This window comes from Rhinolophus sinicus, chromosome 16 (assembly GCF_057876585.1).
Source record: "Rhinolophus sinicus isolate RSI-liver-muscle chromosome 16, RSI-T2T, whole genome shotgun sequence".
Taxonomy (NCBI): Eukaryota; Metazoa; Chordata; class Mammalia; order Chiroptera; family Rhinolophidae; genus Rhinolophus; species Rhinolophus sinicus.
In genome coordinates, this window is record NC_142516.1 from 186888209 (window position 1) to 186907484 (window position 19276).

A 19276-nucleotide genomic window follows, 5' to 3' on the forward strand; every position below is an offset into this window, starting at 1 on the left:
TTATCACCATTTTTTTAAACGAGCAAACTGAGGCACAGAGAAGTCAAGCAGCCCAATGTTACCCGGAAAACTAGTAAGTAAGTGACAGAGGAAGGATCAAACTTAACCAGTCTAATTCGAGCCCACGCTCCTAACCTCCTAGATATGTTGCGTATCTAGTAGCAACACAAGTACGTTGTTTAGAGACTACAAGGTAAATCTCACCGTCATCTAAGGGAAAGTCACTGCTTTTGGGAAAAGGAAACTGGAAAGGAAGGGGCAGGAAACTTTTGTTTTGTTCTGATAATCATGTAAACTATTTGACTTTTAAACTGTGCAGGTACAAACCCGAATACAAATTAAAACTTGTAATTTAGTATTTTACAGTTAAAGTATTTGATCTGATGCTACCATCCTCAGACGTAGGCAAAATGAATGTTGCTCCTATTTTATAGATAAGAAAACTCTCATTTCTCTTTAATTAATTAATATGTGAGGGCCAACTATATAACAGGCACTATAATTAGAAGATCAATATCAATTCACCCCAAGGAATCATGAGGTGAAAAAAGCAAATCTTTTTTAATCACTTCTTTTCAATTTGTTGCATAAATTATATGATCCTGTACCTTTAACAGTTGTGCCTAAGATGAGAGACAATATAAATTTTAAATCATGGTAAGAAAAGCAGGAAATTCTGATCATTAATTCTTTCAAAAAATACTTAGTTCTTGCCCTTAAGGAACTCCTAGTGGGGACGATGGGGAAACATAATTATAATTGACTGTGTGCCATGCGTTTAACAGAGAATACTCAAAAGTGCTAAGGAAACACCATTCTCTGAGTGAAGGGAATGCTTCAGAAGGAACATCTGAGCGGAGTCTTAAGAGTGAGAAGTTTGAACAATTTCATGTAAGAGGCTGTACTAATAATAATCACAAAACACAAAAGATTATATAGCAGTATGAAATATCTGTATCTTCCCGTAACGGTAAGTTCATGCTAAAGGCTAGATGACATTAAGACCTTTTTAATGAGAATGATTTTTTTTTTAAACAAGATATATAACCTTAATAAGCCTGATCCATGTTCCTAGTCTTTATAGGCTTTCCCAGTGGCCAAGTGAAGGCATTTTCCACAGGTCGAATAAATCCTTTAATTCTTATAAGAAACCTAATTTTTAAAATGTAAAGTGTTAAGAGTATTATTTCAAAAGATGACTAAAGAATAACTATCCTTGATTTGTCCTACCACCCAAAAGTTTGCTAACATGTTTTCTGAGTCATAATATTTAAACGATAATGGACCCCTTTCTCCCATGAGAGACCTAATAGGTGACCAAGCCCAGAAGATGCAAGTGACACAGAAGCTAACTTGGGAAGAAAAGGTGAAAAGAATTTTTTAAAATCATTGTCACTTTCTCTTGTAGATATTCTCAAATTCCTTTCTAAGGGCAAATTTAAATAAAACAACGTTTCTTTTTCTATAGTGATAAAAGAAATAATCTGCAGTAAAACACATTAAATATATACATCTTTATCCTTTCTGACCTTTACAGGTATTTTAGGGGTGAAATTTGATTTTTCAGAATTTAAAGGATACCTCTGAAACAAAAATTTTCTGGATTTGATGACTTAACTTTGATGTTAACTAACAAAGGCTTAAATATAGTAGTAAAGTCAAAACAGGTACAGTCAACTCAAGTTACTTTATACCACTATTTAATCATATTTCTCAGTATTTCTTTTTGTCCCTTTTATTCCAAACCTTTGTACAAATTTGCCCCTAATTAATCTTCATCTCAGTACTATGTAGAAACGCTGATTTTGTACTAATATCTTAAACTGAGACTCTGCCCCTACAGTGGAAAACCTAGTTGTAAGTAGCAACATCTGACTTTAATTGTCTGGAGCAGCAAGTTGTGCAAAGCTCCACCATACCCTACCACCAGGAGGAAGAAAAGGAGAAAATCATGCCAGGAGACCACAAATGGTAATCAACAAAAATCATGGCAGGTCTGGATTCAAAAAGTGTGGTTTTCATTTGTATATTTCACCGGTCTTTCATTTCTCTACATTTACCACCCACACCATATATACCTGTTTTTATAGGGGCTTCACTCAATTCACACACTTTAGATTTAGAAAACATTAATATTTGGGAAAAATAATTCTTTAAAATTATAGGTATTAGTAATTACAGATGAATATTAGCATGGTATGATAAAACTAAAGGTTTAACAATAACTGTAATAGGGCTATGAAGGAAACTACCTCCTGGAAGACATCTGCCTTTTAAAAGTACAGTTTTGTACACATCGTACAAAATACATTTGGTTAGGTAACAAGATTTTAATTATATTAGAAAAATGATAAAAATCTTGAAAGACAAGATTTTAAATTATTTCAATAAACCATGCCTTTACCTTATTATATCTTTTAAGTAAAAAAAAAAAAAAATCATGAAAAACTTACTGAAACATCTGGCCTTTTTCTAAAACTGCAGTTCTTTTGAAATATGCTCAATTTTTCCAAAGTGAAAACCATATACGTTTAGAATAGAAATGTTCCGGTTGGTTAGATGCAAGTTCAATCACAAAAATCTCCAACTAACACTATAATAGTTAAATTATCTTTCAAACTTATTCAACGTTCCACAGTGAAAATGAATAGCCTTTGTCAACTCATCTGATATTATTCTGATCAAGGTTAGTCAGACTGGCAACTCTGGGAAAAGAACATTCCTTTAAATTCAACTTAATTTAAAACAATGTAGAATCATGAGATTTCACAACTTTCTAGCCAGTCAGCTTCAAAGACACAATTTGATTCAATAAGCGTGATTAGTACATTATTTCCAATTCAATTAAGAAAACACTACTTTAATAATGTATTTTAGGCTTCATGTATTTTTTTCGTTAAGTGAAGAAGGGAACAGGTGGAGTAGATTAGCAGGAGAACAGAACAAAGTATTATTTTCATACCTCTATAAATTCAACCCTCCAAGACTTTCTTTACTCTTAAAATGGCTACCACCTTGATCTACTACGCAAAAGGAAAAATGTACAGCATACTACCATCTGTACCAATAAAAGATAAATCTGGTTATTTTGATAGTGCATGCCCTCCTCCCCCACAAAAAAACTTTAAGATTCCCATTCCTTTTACTGTTCAGATAAAATGACCATTAAATAAGCACACAAAAGTTGGTCAGTTACAATATGAAGGCAACCTATATAACCCAGATGAGGTCACCTTTCCTATGTCTGACTAGGAAAAGCAGGTAAGATTATCTTTCATAGACTAAGATCAAACACAGTAGAACTGAAAAGGATTGTCCAGTCTAATAAAGGAGAAACAAAATGTGGAACCACACCCCTCCCAAGAGATGCTCATATGGATTTCAGTAATTCAAAAGAAAAGATTAACTATTATACTGCTTAGCAAAACTTAAGTTTCTATTTGTAATTAATCTTTCTAAAAAGCATCCTATAAATAAAACCACTTGGTGCTCCCAAACCTATACTTAACACTTAACTATTCTGTCAAATAATATTTACATATTACTTACACCATTTCCTATCCACTCTGAAACCATTCCATAACACTCTTGCTCTAGAAAACTTACCACAGAAATGCATTTTCATGTACAAAAATGAAAAAGTATAGAATGCTTTAGACTAATCTCGTGCACATATTTGTATGCACACACAGCTACTGAAAAGATTGACGCTGACTCTGCTGAATGTCTGCAGAAACATGGCAGGTCTTACCTCTCATCCTCTCCATCCACAAGGGGTGTCGTCAGCGGGAGCACCTTCAACGGGAAAAGAGAAGCAGAGGCTGCTAGGCTGCTGCTACTCCCATCTGAAACTGCTGACATTCCCCCACTGTCACCACTGATGGTCTGAGGTAAGCCAACTAAGGACGGCTCCGCTGGGCGCCTGGCATCTTCAACTTGGCTTCCGATTGCCTGAGCTAATGATTGTGTAGAGGACTGAGTAGAACTCAGTGACATCTGTTGTGCCAAAGGCAAATTTATATTGGTTGCTATCGAGGGAGGTTGACTAACACTTTGAACCACATTACCGTTTTGAGTGGCAGGGCTTTGTGCTATATTCTGTGGTGGAACCAAGTTTGTTGGGGCAGAAGGCATTCCAGGACCAGTTGAGCTAACCTGATTGGTGACAGAAATGCTACTCGCAGAGGGCAAAGGACTAAGTGTAGGCAACTGCTGCAAAACGACTGCTTGAGCTACAGGTTCTACTCCTGGCGGCTGGGGAGGCACAGTGACCAGGGTACTTTGGGGAGCAATGACCAATTGTTGAGGAAGGCTTGAAGCACTAGTTTGAACTCCCTGATGAATAATCGCCGTTTGAGCGGGTGGAACTATCTGTGAAGATGGAGGAGCACCTTGCTGAATAACTGAAGGTGTGACTTGGGAAGAGGGCTGCTGCACAGCAGGGGGCACATTTGTTTGGTGACCAATATTTGCAATTTGGCTGCCAGGAGGTACAGCAGGTACTGCTGTTTGAGCCTGACCAACAGGCTGGCCAGATGCCCCTGCAGGTGGAGCCTGGACTGCTGCGGGCGGCACTGGCAGCTGGACACTCTGTGGCTGAGCCATAGGAATCAGCGCGGTTCCTGCTCCCACTCCTGCAGGAGCGGGCTGCCCAGAGGACACTGCTGACGGCAGGGTCGGCGGCGGCTGGACATACTCTGAAGGAGGGATCGGAGTCACTGAGGTCCCATGGCCTGGGGCCATCTGTGTGGGAACAGTCGGTTGCTGTTGTCCATACTGTAACTGCTGGGCTTGTGCCCCAGGAAGGGGAACTTGCACTGGAGGAGCCGTCTGAGGATATGGCAATTGGGGTTGAGCCAAACTAGCAATGGAAGGCGGCTGGCCTAAAGCTGAAGCTACACCAACCACATGAACAGGTGATGGCTGGATACCAGTCGCAGCATTGAGCGTGGCTTGCACGGGGACTGGCTGAACACTTTGCTTCTGCTGATAGCTCAGTTCTTGAGACTGCAACTGTACTTGAGAGAGGTGTGGCGGAGGCACACTCTGTGCCGTGCTAACTGCGGAGATGCCCTGTGGACCGGTGCTGCTGAAATCCATCTGCGGAAGGGCCCCGCCTGGAAGAGCTGCCTGTGGCACCACCACAGTGGGGGCGCCCATCTCTCCACTTCCCACACTCTCCGTGTAGTGACTCAGTGTGCTGACACTACTGCTCACTGAGCTCCCACTAGTGCTCTCCCTCTCCGAAGTCACATCTGTTGGGTTTTGTTTTACACTTTCCACCGCTTTATTTATCGCCACACCCTCTGTGGCAGGTACAGCATTTTCTTTTTCATAGAACTCAGTGCAAGTCCATCTACCTTTCTTAAAGGGCTCAGAACTAGAATCTAACTTCACAACTCTGAACCTCGACGTGTTAACTGTTGGTTGTTGCTGCTGACTTGAAACTGATCCCACAGTCATCCCTGCAGCCGCATTAGGGACACTGTTAACAACAGCCACGGAAGACATAGTACCATTGGGCACGCCACTCAGGATATTCACATTTACACTGCTGCTAACTCCAGGCCCCACACTCCCGCTAGCAGCACTGGGGCTATTGCTTGCATTTATATTAGCATTCCCAGGCATGCTGCTTGTCACACTAGGATTAAAACTGCCCACGGCAGTCATGTTAACGTTATTTGCTGTATTAGTGCCAGTAACAGAATTTATACCTACACTGCCGGTAGCACTCACAGCACGGACATTAGTCATTACAGAAGCAGGCGAGCTGCCCGATGATACAGCAGAAGTTGGTGCAGCTGGTATCACACTGTCAGAGCTTCCAGTGGTAGAGAGTTTTCTGGATACTGGGCTTGAGGGTGGCCCTCCAGGAATGGATGTACTGGCCACACTGGCATGGGATGGATGGTGGTGCCCATGGTGGAGGTGGTGCCCATGATGGATGTGATGGTGGTGATGGAGGTGGTGTGGGTGGGCATTCCCATTGATCACAACATTCTGCTGTGCCAGGTGAGGAAGGTGGGGCTGGTTGGGAGAGACTGCCCCAGGTGTCTCAGCTTCCTGGAAGTTATTCAGAGTCTCTTCTGAGGAGCTGCGTTCCGGCTCCCCTAAGTCAGTAGCCCTGGAGAGTGACACATCCAGGATCTCAGAAGAGGACAGATCCTCCGTGTGAGACTCGTCCAGGTCATCATAGCTCTCGGTGTCCTCTGCTATACTGTTGTTAGAGCTGATGCTGGCGGAGATCTGAGCCGGCGTAACGCTGGTTATCTGGAAGCCACTTTTCTTTTTCATTTGAGTTCCGCCTGGCGCTAGAGGCTGCGCCTGCAGCTGAGCCTGCGAAAGGAGGTTCAGGCTTTGTGGAGGCGGAGGCTGTGGTCCCGACGCAGAAGATGCTGCAGGAGGTGGCGGCTGGAGCTGCGACGGAAAATCCTCGGAAGATGTGGCATTACCACCGACGCCGGTACCTGCTGCACCAAGAGCAGAGGCGCTGCCGCTGCCACTGCCCCTTCTAGGGAACAGTGCCGGGTGCGCCATCTTCCTAGCACTAATGTCTGCAGCGGCCGCGGCGGCGGCGGACTCGGGCGGCTGGTGCATTGTGTTGGGTACCGCGAGGCGGAGGAGGCGAGGGCAATTTCCTTCTGCACCGTAATCTTTGTATGCAGGACGCTGGGGAGGGAAACGGGACCCGACGCTCCGCCCGGCGCGATTCCTCCTTCTCCTCCTCAGCCGAAGGCGCCGGCTGCTCCTGCCTTCGAGGGCGAGCTTCGAGAAGGGAGGATGAACGAGGGTGAACAGAGCGGCTGGGGACCCGAAGGGGGAACCCCTTCAGTCTTTCGCCATTCACTTTCCCCCTCTAGTCTCACACCCCCCTTTATATCCCGCTTCACGTGGGGTGCGGGGCAGAAGGGAGGGGGAGACCCGGGGAGGGGGTGGGAAAACCGAGAAATGCCCACCTTCTCCGGACAACTCAGAAGCCACCTCACCCCTCCTCCCCGCGCGGCGGCGGCGGCCGCTGCAAAGCCCTCCCGGCCGCTCTGCACGAAGGCAGCGCGGAGCGAGTGTCGCCTTCCCCTCGCCACCCTCGGCGCCGCCGCCGCCGGCGAGCCCCGAGCTCAGTGTCGCTCAAACCTTCCCTCCCGGCCCGGCTGTCCCCGCTCGGCCCTCCCCCCACGCCCCGCGGACCCTTTCAAACCCCCTGGGCTCGCGGCGGCTGCTCCGGGAGGAAACGCTGGCCGCGGCTGGGGCCGGGGCGACGAGGCTCCGAGCGGGGCGGCGGCGGGGCGCCCGGTACGGTGAGCCCAGCAACGAGGCGCGGGCGGGCGCGCAGAGACGCCGGGTCCTCGCGGAGCACGGCCGGGGCGCGGCGGCGGCGGTGGCAGCGGGAGCCCAGGGACCGCTCCATCACTGGCAGCCATGGAGCCCGAGCATTTTTCTCCCTCAGGGCAGGCGCCTCGGCTCGGCACACGTCCTCGGGGAGGAAGGGGCCGGCGCCCGAGCCTCCCCGGAGGGCGGTGGGACCTGCGCTAGCGCGGAGGGTGCGAGCCGCTCTCGTCCTCTTCCTCCGCAGCCGGCTCGTCCTCACCCCGCTGCTCCGGAGGCCAGGGAGGGTGGGGGCCGCAGGCGGCGGCGGCGGCTCCTTTCTCGGCGGCGTTGGTGGCCAGACGGGCTGGTGCAGCGACTGCAGCCGACGCCGTTCAAAGGAACGAGAGGTGGGGTTGGTCGGTGTCGGCGAGCGGGGCGGGTGAGTGGGTGGGTGCCGAGGGAGGGCGGCAGGCGGGGAGGGGGCTGAGGTGGTTGTTACTAGCGCTCTTCTCCGGCTCCACCGTATCCCCCAGTCTCTCGCGGCATCGGGAGAGGAGGGACCAGCGCCCGAGCGCAGGAGGAGGAGGGACGACCGCCGGCGAGAGCAGGCGGCGGCGGGGGGAGGAGGCCGGCCGAGGAGGAGGGAAGATGGCGTCTGCGCATGCGCCGCGGCGCCGCAGACATAAAGCCGGCTCCGGCGAAGGGGGCGGCGGCGGCTGTTCGGGCTTTGCCGAGCGCCGGGTCTCGGGACGGAGATTGCCGAAGGCAGGCGGCGGCGCCGACGCCGGGGGGTGGGGAATTTCGGCCGGGGGAGCGAATCCGGGTCGGCCTGCAAGATTCTGCCGGAGTGGGGGTGGGGCAGCATGAGGGGCGCGCGCAGGTTAGGTGTGTCCGCTCCGTTTTCACACGCGGCCGTCGCGCGCGCGCGGGCACGCGGCCGAGGAGGTGCGCGGCGGGGAGGCTGCTGGAACCCCGGATCTCGGGTGTGCGCGCCCCGGGTGGTGTCTCCCGCCTGCGGAATGGGTAATGAGGCTTTTCTCCGCAGCAACAGCATCACGGGTTTCAGTTCCCAGGAGCCCGCCGCCGCCACCGCCACGACATGAGTCAGGCTTTCTGCCTCCGCGCGTGGCGGAGCCCTCCTCCCCCTCGCCGCACCTGGGCTCGCCCCCGGCCCGCGCCGCCGGGGCCGGGTCGGAGGATGATGCCCCAGCGTCCGGAGCTGCGGGGTCCACGGAAGGCGGGTGGCTCCTCACAATAGGTGCTGCCTTTTGTGCAGTGCAGCTGTGGCTGCCATGCGGTCCCCTCGCCCTTCGACGGGCAGTGGCGAGCTAGCCGGGCAGATGTTGCAGCTCTTTGCAGTTAACTGCCTAAGCTCATCCCGGGTGGGCCCTTGGGGAGGGAGTGCTTGCGACGTCCCTACCTGGAGGGAAGAAGCCGCCGGGCCCAGCGAACTGACTGACCTCAACAGGTGGAGCTTATCTCCAGCAGGGCTGTCTTTTCTTTCCATTGTCCAGGCTGTCGCCCCCATAGGTTTGACTTAAAAGACAAAGTGGCCTAGTCTGGGTGGCAACGCGAGTGCCATGATGAGTGAAGGCTACCTGTTAGGGTTAGAAAAGAGAAAGAACCATCTGCAATTCCAATAGAAAAACAAAGACCTGCTTGAGTCTGAGCACAATTCTACCGAAGCAACGTTAGGTTTGACTGGAGGCAGTTTACTGGAAGTTGCTTCCATGGCATTTCATGTCAAAACATTCTAGCTCCGAGCATTTGTTACGACTAAGCGAGAATGTATTTCTTGCCCGGGAATTAAAACACAACAAAGTATATGGGAAACCCTAGAGAGAATTTTTTATTTTTTTCACTTAGGTTGTTGGGGGACCGAACGTTTATCTGTAGACCTCTCTGATTCAGAAACTCACTGACTGACCGATCTACAATCTTATTTCAGAAGCTTGTTAAAGCATAAACAGCTGTAGTCTTTTACAAAGTTTTGATAGACGTCTAGTTGTTAATTTAACGTTCCCTTTAGGTTTCTCTAAACTTTTCCCCTCATTCCTTTTCTCAAAAATTGATGTCACTATTCCCTTATATTATTGAATAGAAATGCATCCTCAGTATCCCATGAATATCCTGGATCGAAGCTATGATTCATTGTTGCTGTTTCTGGACTCGCCCACTAAATCCAAAAAGCAGAGCTACGTGGGGTTTTTTTTGTGTTTTTTTTTTAATTTTAAAATGTATTGCTAATGTGGAGCTCCGTGCTAAGTGCGAAATTTAGGTCTCAACAAATGTTGTAAGTGATATAATAAAAATCAAATGCATTTGAAAAGATCGTATTTGTTTTATGATACTCATGAATTAATACGTGAATGATTTGTATTTTTATATAACTGATCATTTGTGTACTTTACAAAAATAATAATTTCTATTTTAATATCCCAAAAGCTTTTGTTTCAAATGATATGCCTGTAATGGCTGCCATCCATTGTTGAAATGCAAATCTGACATGTTTTTTCAACAGTTTTGAATGGAAAATAGAAACTATTCTAACCAATTGAAACTACAGTGGAATGTAGATGGGCAAAAGTGTGAAAGAAAATGCTCTTGATCTTTCAAAATGTTGCCTTAGGTCAAAGTCTTAAATTACCCTAAACAACAGCTCAACACCCCTTGGGGCACCTAAATACCCTCCATGATCCTGCTGATATGGTTAGAAGCAGAAGAAAAACACATAATAAAGTCTTACCCAAAGTTGACAGAATGAGTTGTTGAATAACGCTATAAAAGCAGATACTTGTTCTAAGAAAGGGTATTGTTTTTGGCTGTTTTGATGTTGGGGGTAGGTATATTATTTCTTTTAAAAGAAAGTTTTGTGAAGGAAAAAAAAAACTTTTCCAGGATAACATAAAACATAAGAAAATATGGTCTTTTCAAGTGTATTTCATTTTTGTCTGCCATGTCACTTCCAAATTCTTGTTTCCGCTACATCCCATCCTACTAAGACAAAGAACAACTCTACAATTAGGGATACCTGAGTATAAAAAAAAAGGCTCTTTCTCTCTCTCTTCTCTCTCTTTCTGCTCTCATTGCCAGCATTTCTATGACCAGCATCATATGAATACAAGTACATTAAAACAAGCAGAAGCTCTTAAACAACCAGGTGTTATCATGTTACTGCTTTTTAATAAGAAAAGTCTGGTTTTTTATATTAATATTAAATGCCTACTACTATGTGCAATGAAGTCATAAATCCTCTGAAGCCAGTACTTAAAGTTATCCTTTGCCTTTTGAAAGACTGAATTTCACCTGTTACATTCTGAAGGTGTAGTCCTGATTTTTTGTTGACTGAAAGATTAACTTGTAGTGTGCACTGTTCACTTAAATCTAGTTATTGGGACATTGCAAACCAGCATGTAGAGTTGGCTGTGTTTAGTGGTTTTTTCCTACTGTAAAATAGAAAATTTGCTGAGCATTATAACAATTTACCTAGTGTGAGAACTGTGAAATAGGTCAGTATTTAAAGCCAAGTAATTCTCCGGAAGTAATGCCCTCAAAGAGTAGGAAGGGAATACTTATACTCAGAATGACTGAGTAGCAAGATAGACATTGAACAATATTGTGTGCAGAAAATATGCCGCTGTCCCACTCCAGTAATTATTCTGGCTAACCAGAGCTTCAGTCATGCCATATTCCTTATCTGGAACTTTCAAATGTCATCTGAAAAAAAAGGCAAAATTTTAAACACGATGCTAAAAGAACAAAAACTCCATCGAGTAAATGTGAAGATCTAATTGTCTTTATTGAACAATTCATGAATCAGGCAGCCTCCCATCTAGCAAATAGAGAGGTGCTCTGAGAAGCTGTGCAATATGGAAGGCTTTTATAGGCAGAAAGTGGGTGGGACGGTTATCAGCAAAAGAAAAGACAGGATTGTTTCAGGCAAGGTTACCTTCCCTTAGGGGAAGGGGGGTTTTTTATCAGGCAGATTGCCTTAACTTCCTGGGAGTGGAGGGGTATTAAAAGTCACATAACAGTACCTCAGTGGTACTGACCAGAAGATTCCAGACTGACCCATTAAGATTATATTCCTTGAGAAGGCTGAAGCTGCAATTTCGTCATATATTAAGTCTAGGTTCGGTGTCATGGGCTTTAGCACAAGTAACATAATTTTTGGGCCTTTGGTTATCTCTTTAACAATGAGTTATATAAACACGAAAAAGTCACACATTTTGACGTATGAAGAAACTACGCACGAGGATACTGCAGCATGTTTATAAATCGATTTGCTCTCCAGAAAATGTTTTTAAATGAGACCGGGAATAGTATGTGCTATTCGACTTTTGTAATCGCCAAAATACTTACTTTGAAACTTGTCATTCAAATGTCAGTGGGTATAGTTTAGCTTATAACTGATTCATTTTTTTTTACTATTTGTTAAATTGTCAATATAAGTATGTTTCTGGTAGCTGAACAATTTTATATCCTCAAAGCAGATACACTTATAAAACAAAAAAGTACAGAAATTTGAATTTATGGTTCAGAGGACACACTGATACACGCTCATTTATTCTACCCTCAGAGAGAGATGGCCTTATCATTCTCATTTTAGAAATAGGTGATCACAGAGAGGTTAAAGGACGCGTCCAAGGTTTATGCCTCAATCTGGGTACTCAGGTCTTCGTCATTTCACATTCCATGCCTCTCTGTTGAGGGAGTGTTCTGAAAAAGCAGTCTGAACTCTAGGGACCAGCATTTTTCATAACTCTTGGAAAGTAATGAGTGTTCTTTTAATGTTTTTGAATGCCAAGGAAGATAGGCTGCACACACACAAATTTTTACAGCGTTTCTTCTCCAGGAAGAGGATGAAAGACGTTTTCTCTTGTTTGAACCAATGTAAATGTTACAGATTCTTCTATAGTCCGTCTTTTCTGACTTACGGATGTATTGATGTGGGGAATTTTCTCACAACATAAAAAAAAATCATTTTTAACTTCTGCTACAGAACTGTGAAGTGACATTGAAAAAAGAAATAATTTGTTAATTTAGATTTTTTTCAAAGTCCATCATCAAATAACCCACCAAATCTCCCCAGATGGTAGCTACTATTTATTTAGTGCCTACTCTATACATTGTTCTAAATGCTTTAAGGGTTTTCTCTCACTTGATACAACTGTGTAAAGTAGGAACTATAATTACCCCATTTTATAAATGAGGAAAGTGAGGTGCAGTGAGGTTGAGGTCTTACACCTTGGCCAGAAGTGGGGCTAAGATACAAATCCCTGCAATGCAATTACCCCTTCTCAGCTGCCTCCAAGTCATGTTGTTAAATCAATCTCCTGCCAATTCTAGCTCACAACTTAAGTTTCTACAGAGTACTCATATTTTAATTTTGTAATCAGACATTTCAAAAGAATCTAGGAGCACCATTTTCTCCTGATACAGACACATTCTAAGAAAGAATGTACATTTCAGAGACTACTATAGGAATGGGACCTCAATGAACAGAACAATTTGGTAAGTTGGATGATTCTTCACTGATCAAACACAGATGTTGAATGCTTGAAAAAAAGCAAAAATCACACATAATTGAGGAACGCTGTCTATATAGATAAATATTTTCCCAGTTTAGCAATTAGCTTTTATTGAACACGAGAGCCTGTAGAATAGAGTCAATAATACCCTAGTCTTTCCAACATGTTTTAAGGACCAATTTGTATTAATATTTGCACATCTGTTTGAATACTTTAAAGTTATAGAAATAAACATATTTGTCGTATTTGTATGATAATTTTAAGACCTTAGTCTTTTTACCATACCTGAACCAAAACCAGGTCAAGAAGTACAAACAAATCATAGCAGCCATAATCTTTAAATCTTTGTATTTAAAAATTAGGTTCACAAATATTTAGTTGTATTTCAAGGCTCAAGGGAAAAGGAATGGCTGTCATTCTGAAGTCATTCCTTAGTATGAAATTTTCCTTTGGTCTTTCATTTTCTCACTCTGCTCTGGCTTATTTTTTAGGAGAAGAAAATTGGTAAAATAGTTTTTAGTAACTTATGCTTAAATTGACATTTTCAGTTAATTACATGGCAGAAGAAAAACAGGAAATCATTAGTTTTAAAGGCCAAAATCTTTTCTGATTTTAATACCTTTTAAACAAAGAAGAAAAGAAAATCTTAGGTGCATACACCCAAAACTGGAGTCAGAAACACGAGATGATATCTTGTTAATATCATGACCACAGAACATTAAAGGCAATAGCACTGTTTACATATGGAAGGTAAACACTTTCTATATGAATGACAAAATTAGAATAATTAATGAGGAAGTGTTGGAATTTCAAAGAAAAGCATGATATGGAATTTAGGAGGAAAGTTCTAACAAAACTGATTTGTTTTATTACATGTAGTAAATATATACACTTATCAAACTCAAGAAAATTAAATATATAACTACTCAGCCTCCTCACTGAGTTAAATGTACAGTGAATTGCAAAGATGCCAACAAAGCTTTCCATCAAAAATTGGGAGAGAAGGTCCAGGTGCCCTCTTTGCCCCAGTTATTTACAGACAGGAAAGGGATCGCATGATAATGCCAACTCAGTAGTTTAACTTTGGTATTTCGAAAGAGTTTCTAAACACTCTCTTTACTCAAGTCCTAACTGACATACAAAAATGGTTGTTAAATTACACCGATATCCATACGTGTTTTGAATAAAATGGCGTCATACTCTGTTACCCCAATGTTGATCTCAAATTATTTGATAAATAACAAGTTTTGAAAGGAATACTTCCAATGAAAGCATCTTGAGAAAGGAGCTATGTTTTCATTATTCTGTCAGCATACACTAGGAATTAGGTAAGTACTTGTAAAGAATTCCTTAAACCTCACATTATGTAATAATATTGTCAACATAATTTGACACATGAACTTTACTGCTGGACTTTTCATAAGATGTTCTTAAGAACATTAAGTTCAGAAATTGTGACATGAGGAAACAAGGTCATTAAAATTTTGGTCAAGGGCATCCAACAACATTAAATTTCCTTCTGTGTTCTTTACTTGATCTCTGTAAAATTCTTCTTGCCCAAGCTAAGCCTATAACTACTTGCTGACTACTTTTTTTTCATGGAACAGCATGCCCAAAGCATTTCTCTTTTTTTTTTTTTTTTTTTTTTTTTTTCAGTAAGAAGCAAAGTTCAGTGAAAATGGTAAGAAGATATGAGCTGAATCTGTACCTCCTTTTGTGATAGCTTTGCAAATGTTTAGGGACAGTGCATTATGCTAAATACTGAAGAGAACTGTAATCTTTAGCTTTTGTGGATTCTGGAAATGCATTTCTTACATCCTCGCTTAAGATATGGGAATTCATGTACTTCTTCCAGTCAGAGGAGCTCCAGAACCATTTTCTAAGAAACTTACTTGTCATGACTGGTCACAGAGTTCATACAAAGCCTACAATGAATAGAGTAATTTCAGATAAAATTATCCATTTTCTAAAGCTTGAATTAGTAAATATGTCTAAAAAAGTTTCTAGCTGTCTGTTAGTCAAAATCTCATTTTGAAGTAGTAATATCAAATGAGGGTTCTGCTATTATTTTTCATTTATCCTCACATGAAATATTTCTTCTTATTTAGGACTGTGAAGGGTAGAAGGATCCACCCCAAAATATGCTCCTTTGCTATTTCGATTATGCTGAGCTGTAGGCACTTAAAAATCAGCAAATGCACGGAGAGGCTGTCTCTGAACTGTCCTTATCTGCCTATAGACAGATCCTCCAGAAGGAACTTGGCTGTCATAGGTCCCCTCCCTAACAATTTCATCAACCAGAGAAGTCACGGGAGAGACTACAAGTGGACTCCACACTCAGACAAACTTTGTCACAAACTGTCCTACCTCTAATGTATTCTCCTAAGGACCCGGCCCATCAGTCTTCCCTTAAAATCATTTCCAGTCCCCTAAGAGGCTTCTGTTACCCTCCCCTTTCCCTATTAAAAGGGTACTGAATGCTGAGTTCTATGCCACCCGGGAGTTACTCATTTTTCCTGGGCCTCTCCCATGTATGCATATGGTACACATGTTAATAAGCTTCTGTTTGTTTTTCTCTTGTGAGTTTGTCTTTTATTGAGGGAGTCTCAGCTAAGAACTCAGAAGGGTAGAGGGAAAATTCCTTTTCTTCCCATTCGATTGTCAGTATAATAAAAAACCACCTTCAGTTATATAACTAGGGTTAGAATAAAGAAGATACCATGCTGATTATTATGGGTATGTTTTTAAGTTAAGTATATAACATTTAACACAGTATGCAAGTCTTCAATAAATTCTTTTTTAATGATAATGACTCTGTAGTTTATTCCCAATGAATAAAAGTAACTGAAAGTAGGACTTGTTTATGCCACCTCTTTCTTTTGAAGAACAGGGAGATTTTGGCCCCAGAGCCTCATAGATCTGTAGGATCTTCAGAGGAGGCAAATCATCATTTCCACCAGCTTTGCCTATTACAGTGTCCAAAGAGAATGGTCTTTGGCACTGTTTCCAATGATTCTGTTCTAATAAGACATTAACTTAACATTCATCTTGTTACTTACTAATTTAGTTGTACCAGATGAGTCATTCATTTAAGACTCAGGCCTTAACATGTTTTCAAATAGCTTTGATCGGCAAGTCAAAATTTTTTATGAATGCTAAATAGATTTTATAATGAACATCATTCCCCATCCCTCTTTTTCTTCCCTTCCCATTCACTGCTCTACCCTACCCCTCCCTCCAGTCCCATTTTCCTCACCATACCTCAGAAATTGAAATTACAACCATCTTCCCTTTGATGATCCCCAAAGTAGTAGTATTTCGTTTTCCCCTTTGTGATGAGCGTGCAGGAACAGTGAACTAATAATACTATTTGCTATTCCATTCATCCTAAGTACATGATGAGTTGGACTTCATGAATAGTACTGCTGCCAAAACATAGAGGACAAAAACAAATAAAAGGACATCGACTAATTTAAAAAAAAAAAATCTTTCAACATGTCACAAATACATATTAACAACCATGGCTGCTCTCATCTGATTTATGTGACAGGTATTTTTACCTCATTAGGTTAAATTATGTTTTCCCTGAAAAGTACTTTAAATATTATTAACTAAAATTTTATGATAATTTGTGGGCTACTATATTGGTAAGGACCAGAAGATGGGAAATGTGGAATTTTGTTCTCCTTAGAAGAGCTAAGAATAGGAAAGAGAAGACTGATTCAACTTCAGTGTCACTAATTGAGTATCTACTGCTTGTTCTTTAGCAGACAGAATTGCCTATACCATTGTCTGTTATATGTCAACAAGGGCACAAAAGGAGGTAACCTTTCCCCAACCCGCACCCCCAGCTCAAAGGTGTATTTACATAACTTTATTGTAAACAAAGGATGAACGGAAAGCAGCAGGTGAACAACTGGGTTCGAGTTTCACCACTGACATATTTCCTTCAGGTTAAAGGTCACCAGAGACTTCCAAATCATTGCAAACACCAATTCATCCAGCAATTACATATAGGCACAAGATCTCCGGAAATTAGATAAGAGTAATTTTAATGTGAAATAAGAGCAGCAATGTAGTTTAGAAACCATGATGCCTCATTGGTGCTTACATACGCTAGGGAATGAGCACGTGGCAGGTAGTGCCCCATACACATGTAAAAAACGGCAATTATGACATCTTAGTATGATCATTGATTCTGAATAAGTGTAAGAGCTCGGTTGGTTGTCTTAATTTTTGTTGTTGGGTTTTTGTTTGTTTGTTTGTTTTTTAATGGCAGACATTTGGGAGGAGAAAAGACCCTGTGCGCCTGGCAGAACTAACTCTAACAGTAGCGCTAATAAAACAGGAAAATGCACCAAACAGTAGAAAGCAGGGACAAGAAAAACACACTCAAGGATTCTGAGGCTACTTGTTTCCTCATAAACATCATGCTAGCAAACAACCATGCACAGAATACAATTATGTCCCTGTTTCATATGCTTTTATTCCGTGGCAGTCCATTGTCTACATATGACGGGCTGTTTCATAAGGAAGACCAGAAAGTGGGGTTTATGTCTAAAAATAACAGTAATAAGTTATCAGCTCCACCTTTAAAGCACTAAAAGGACATTTTTAAGACATAAGCTAGAGCTCCGTTTTCAACAAGGAAACGGGACAAAGTTTAAACTTGCTTGTCCTGTTGCACAGATTGAATTGCATTTTGATCAGTATTTCAGGTACAACCACCACCTCATTATCTGCATGTAAATTTCCCAGGGGCAGTTTGCTTTCCCAGACCATCTTGAACCTCTGTCAACAACAGGCCGGGTCTCTCATCCCCACAGTACAATGTGTGCCCAGGGGTTTGTGAAATCATTTAGAATTTGGTCTAGACCAAAAAAAGAAAAACAAAAGTTTAGGCAGACAAATCCATTGAGGGGGAAAATCCATTACATCTAACTCAGAGTCTATTATACTTTATCCACTATGTTGGAAGAATTCTATCATTGCTTTCTTCTAATACCAAAGATAACGAAGAATTGAATGCTGTCATTTCAATGAGGTCTCTCTGCCCACAAACATTTATGAAGGACTGCCTAAATTGTAGCTCATTTTTAATGTGGAACAGAAAACAGCTTGTGCCTGCATACCTCATAAGGGAACATTCTAGAATGATTACAACATACATTTCAGTAGATATACTACACTTATACAACCAGCAGAAATGTGAAAAAATCAGGTCATCAAAGAATAATAGGGTCAGTAGCGGAGCAAATACTTAGCTAAGGGGACTGAGGTAATGTCCAGAATTCCTGAAAGGCTGCATGGGAATAGAATTTAAAATTAACTCAGAGCTCTCAGGTGCTTGTTGGTTGGTTGGAGAGCAGCTGGGAGAAGTCTGGAAGAGTAAGCAGGCCCACTCTCTTACCAAATCTCTTTGCATTTAAAAGACTCACCTTTGTCTCTGAGTTGGCTCCCCAATTTTTATTTATTATTTTTTTGGGGGGAGGGGCAGCAAGTGACACCATCTTTAAACAAACAGGAAGCTCAAACATCCAGAACTTGGACTATTGAACATGATTTTATATCAGTACTGTCTTCTGAGGCCTAAGCTGGTTTCCTGACGACAATGACCCTGATAAACAGTCGAGGGGTTTGAATGATAGATACAGGTAGAACTCTACTGTGAAGATTCTGCCATCAAGTGTACCTCAAGGACTTAACCATTAGGAGCTTATTTCCTCTAAAATTCCTACTACTCGACTGGTGCAGTTCAAGTGAGAAATGCGAACCTATTGGCACAACATTGTCAATCATTCAGCAAGAATTTACTAACAAGTACTATATACTACATCTATCAATTATCCCATATGTCTTAGCCTGAGTTCTCTAAAGTAAGAGGCAAGCCTTGCATGCAGATAGGTTATTTGAAAAAAAAGAAACATGTGGCTAAGAGGCAGGAATATCAGTTGGGGGCAAGGGGGTGAAACAGAAGGAGGAAAACCAATACAAGGGCGCATTATTGAGTTGGCTGTTACGGAGGAGCCTGAAAACATGCTTTCTAGGGACAAAAAGAGTTAACCTTTATCTACCGATTTCCGTAGCCCATTGGTCAAGGATGGTCCTGTGAACATTAAACCTACTGCCCACTCCCCATTTTTTTGCACACGCCTCAGAGCAGAGCCTGTTCTGATGGGCTCCACACCAATGAGTCAGTCCTAGCAATGTCCTGTCACACTTATGCCCGGCCAGTCAAGGCCTGTGTGGAATCAGTAAGTGACTGAGGAACAGGTGGGTCTGAGAAGACAGCAGTGCTGTCCAATGATCACAGTACTTCATAACTGGTCGCCACAACTGGAATTAGAACCTGGCTTTCTAATTCTCATCAAATATCTTTTAATTAATGTTTTATAGAGTCATTTCGATTTACCATGAATAACCTCATTAACACTTTG

At 42.6% G+C, this 19276-nt stretch overlaps 1 protein-coding gene across 7 annotated transcripts in view; it reads right to left on the minus strand.

Annotated features, from left to right (window-relative positions):
* The window catches only part of TSC22D1 (TSC22 domain family member 1), a 124395-nt gene extending 116457 nt beyond the window's left edge, over nucleotides 1-7938 (minus strand). For 5 of the 7 annotated variants that reach the window (XR_012495432.2, XR_012495433.2, XR_002139609.3 and 2 more), the window contains exon 1: nucleotides 3752-7178. Coding sequence is in view for 3 of the 7 variants with exons in the window: in XM_074329312.2 (XP_074185413.1) it covers nucleotides 3752-6600 (2849 nt within the window). In the remaining 4 variants the exon portion in view is untranslated. The other 2 variants (XM_019756981.3, XM_074329311.2) reach the window with 2 other exon arrangements.
* Between the last annotated feature and the right edge of the window lie 11338 nt (nucleotides 7939-19276).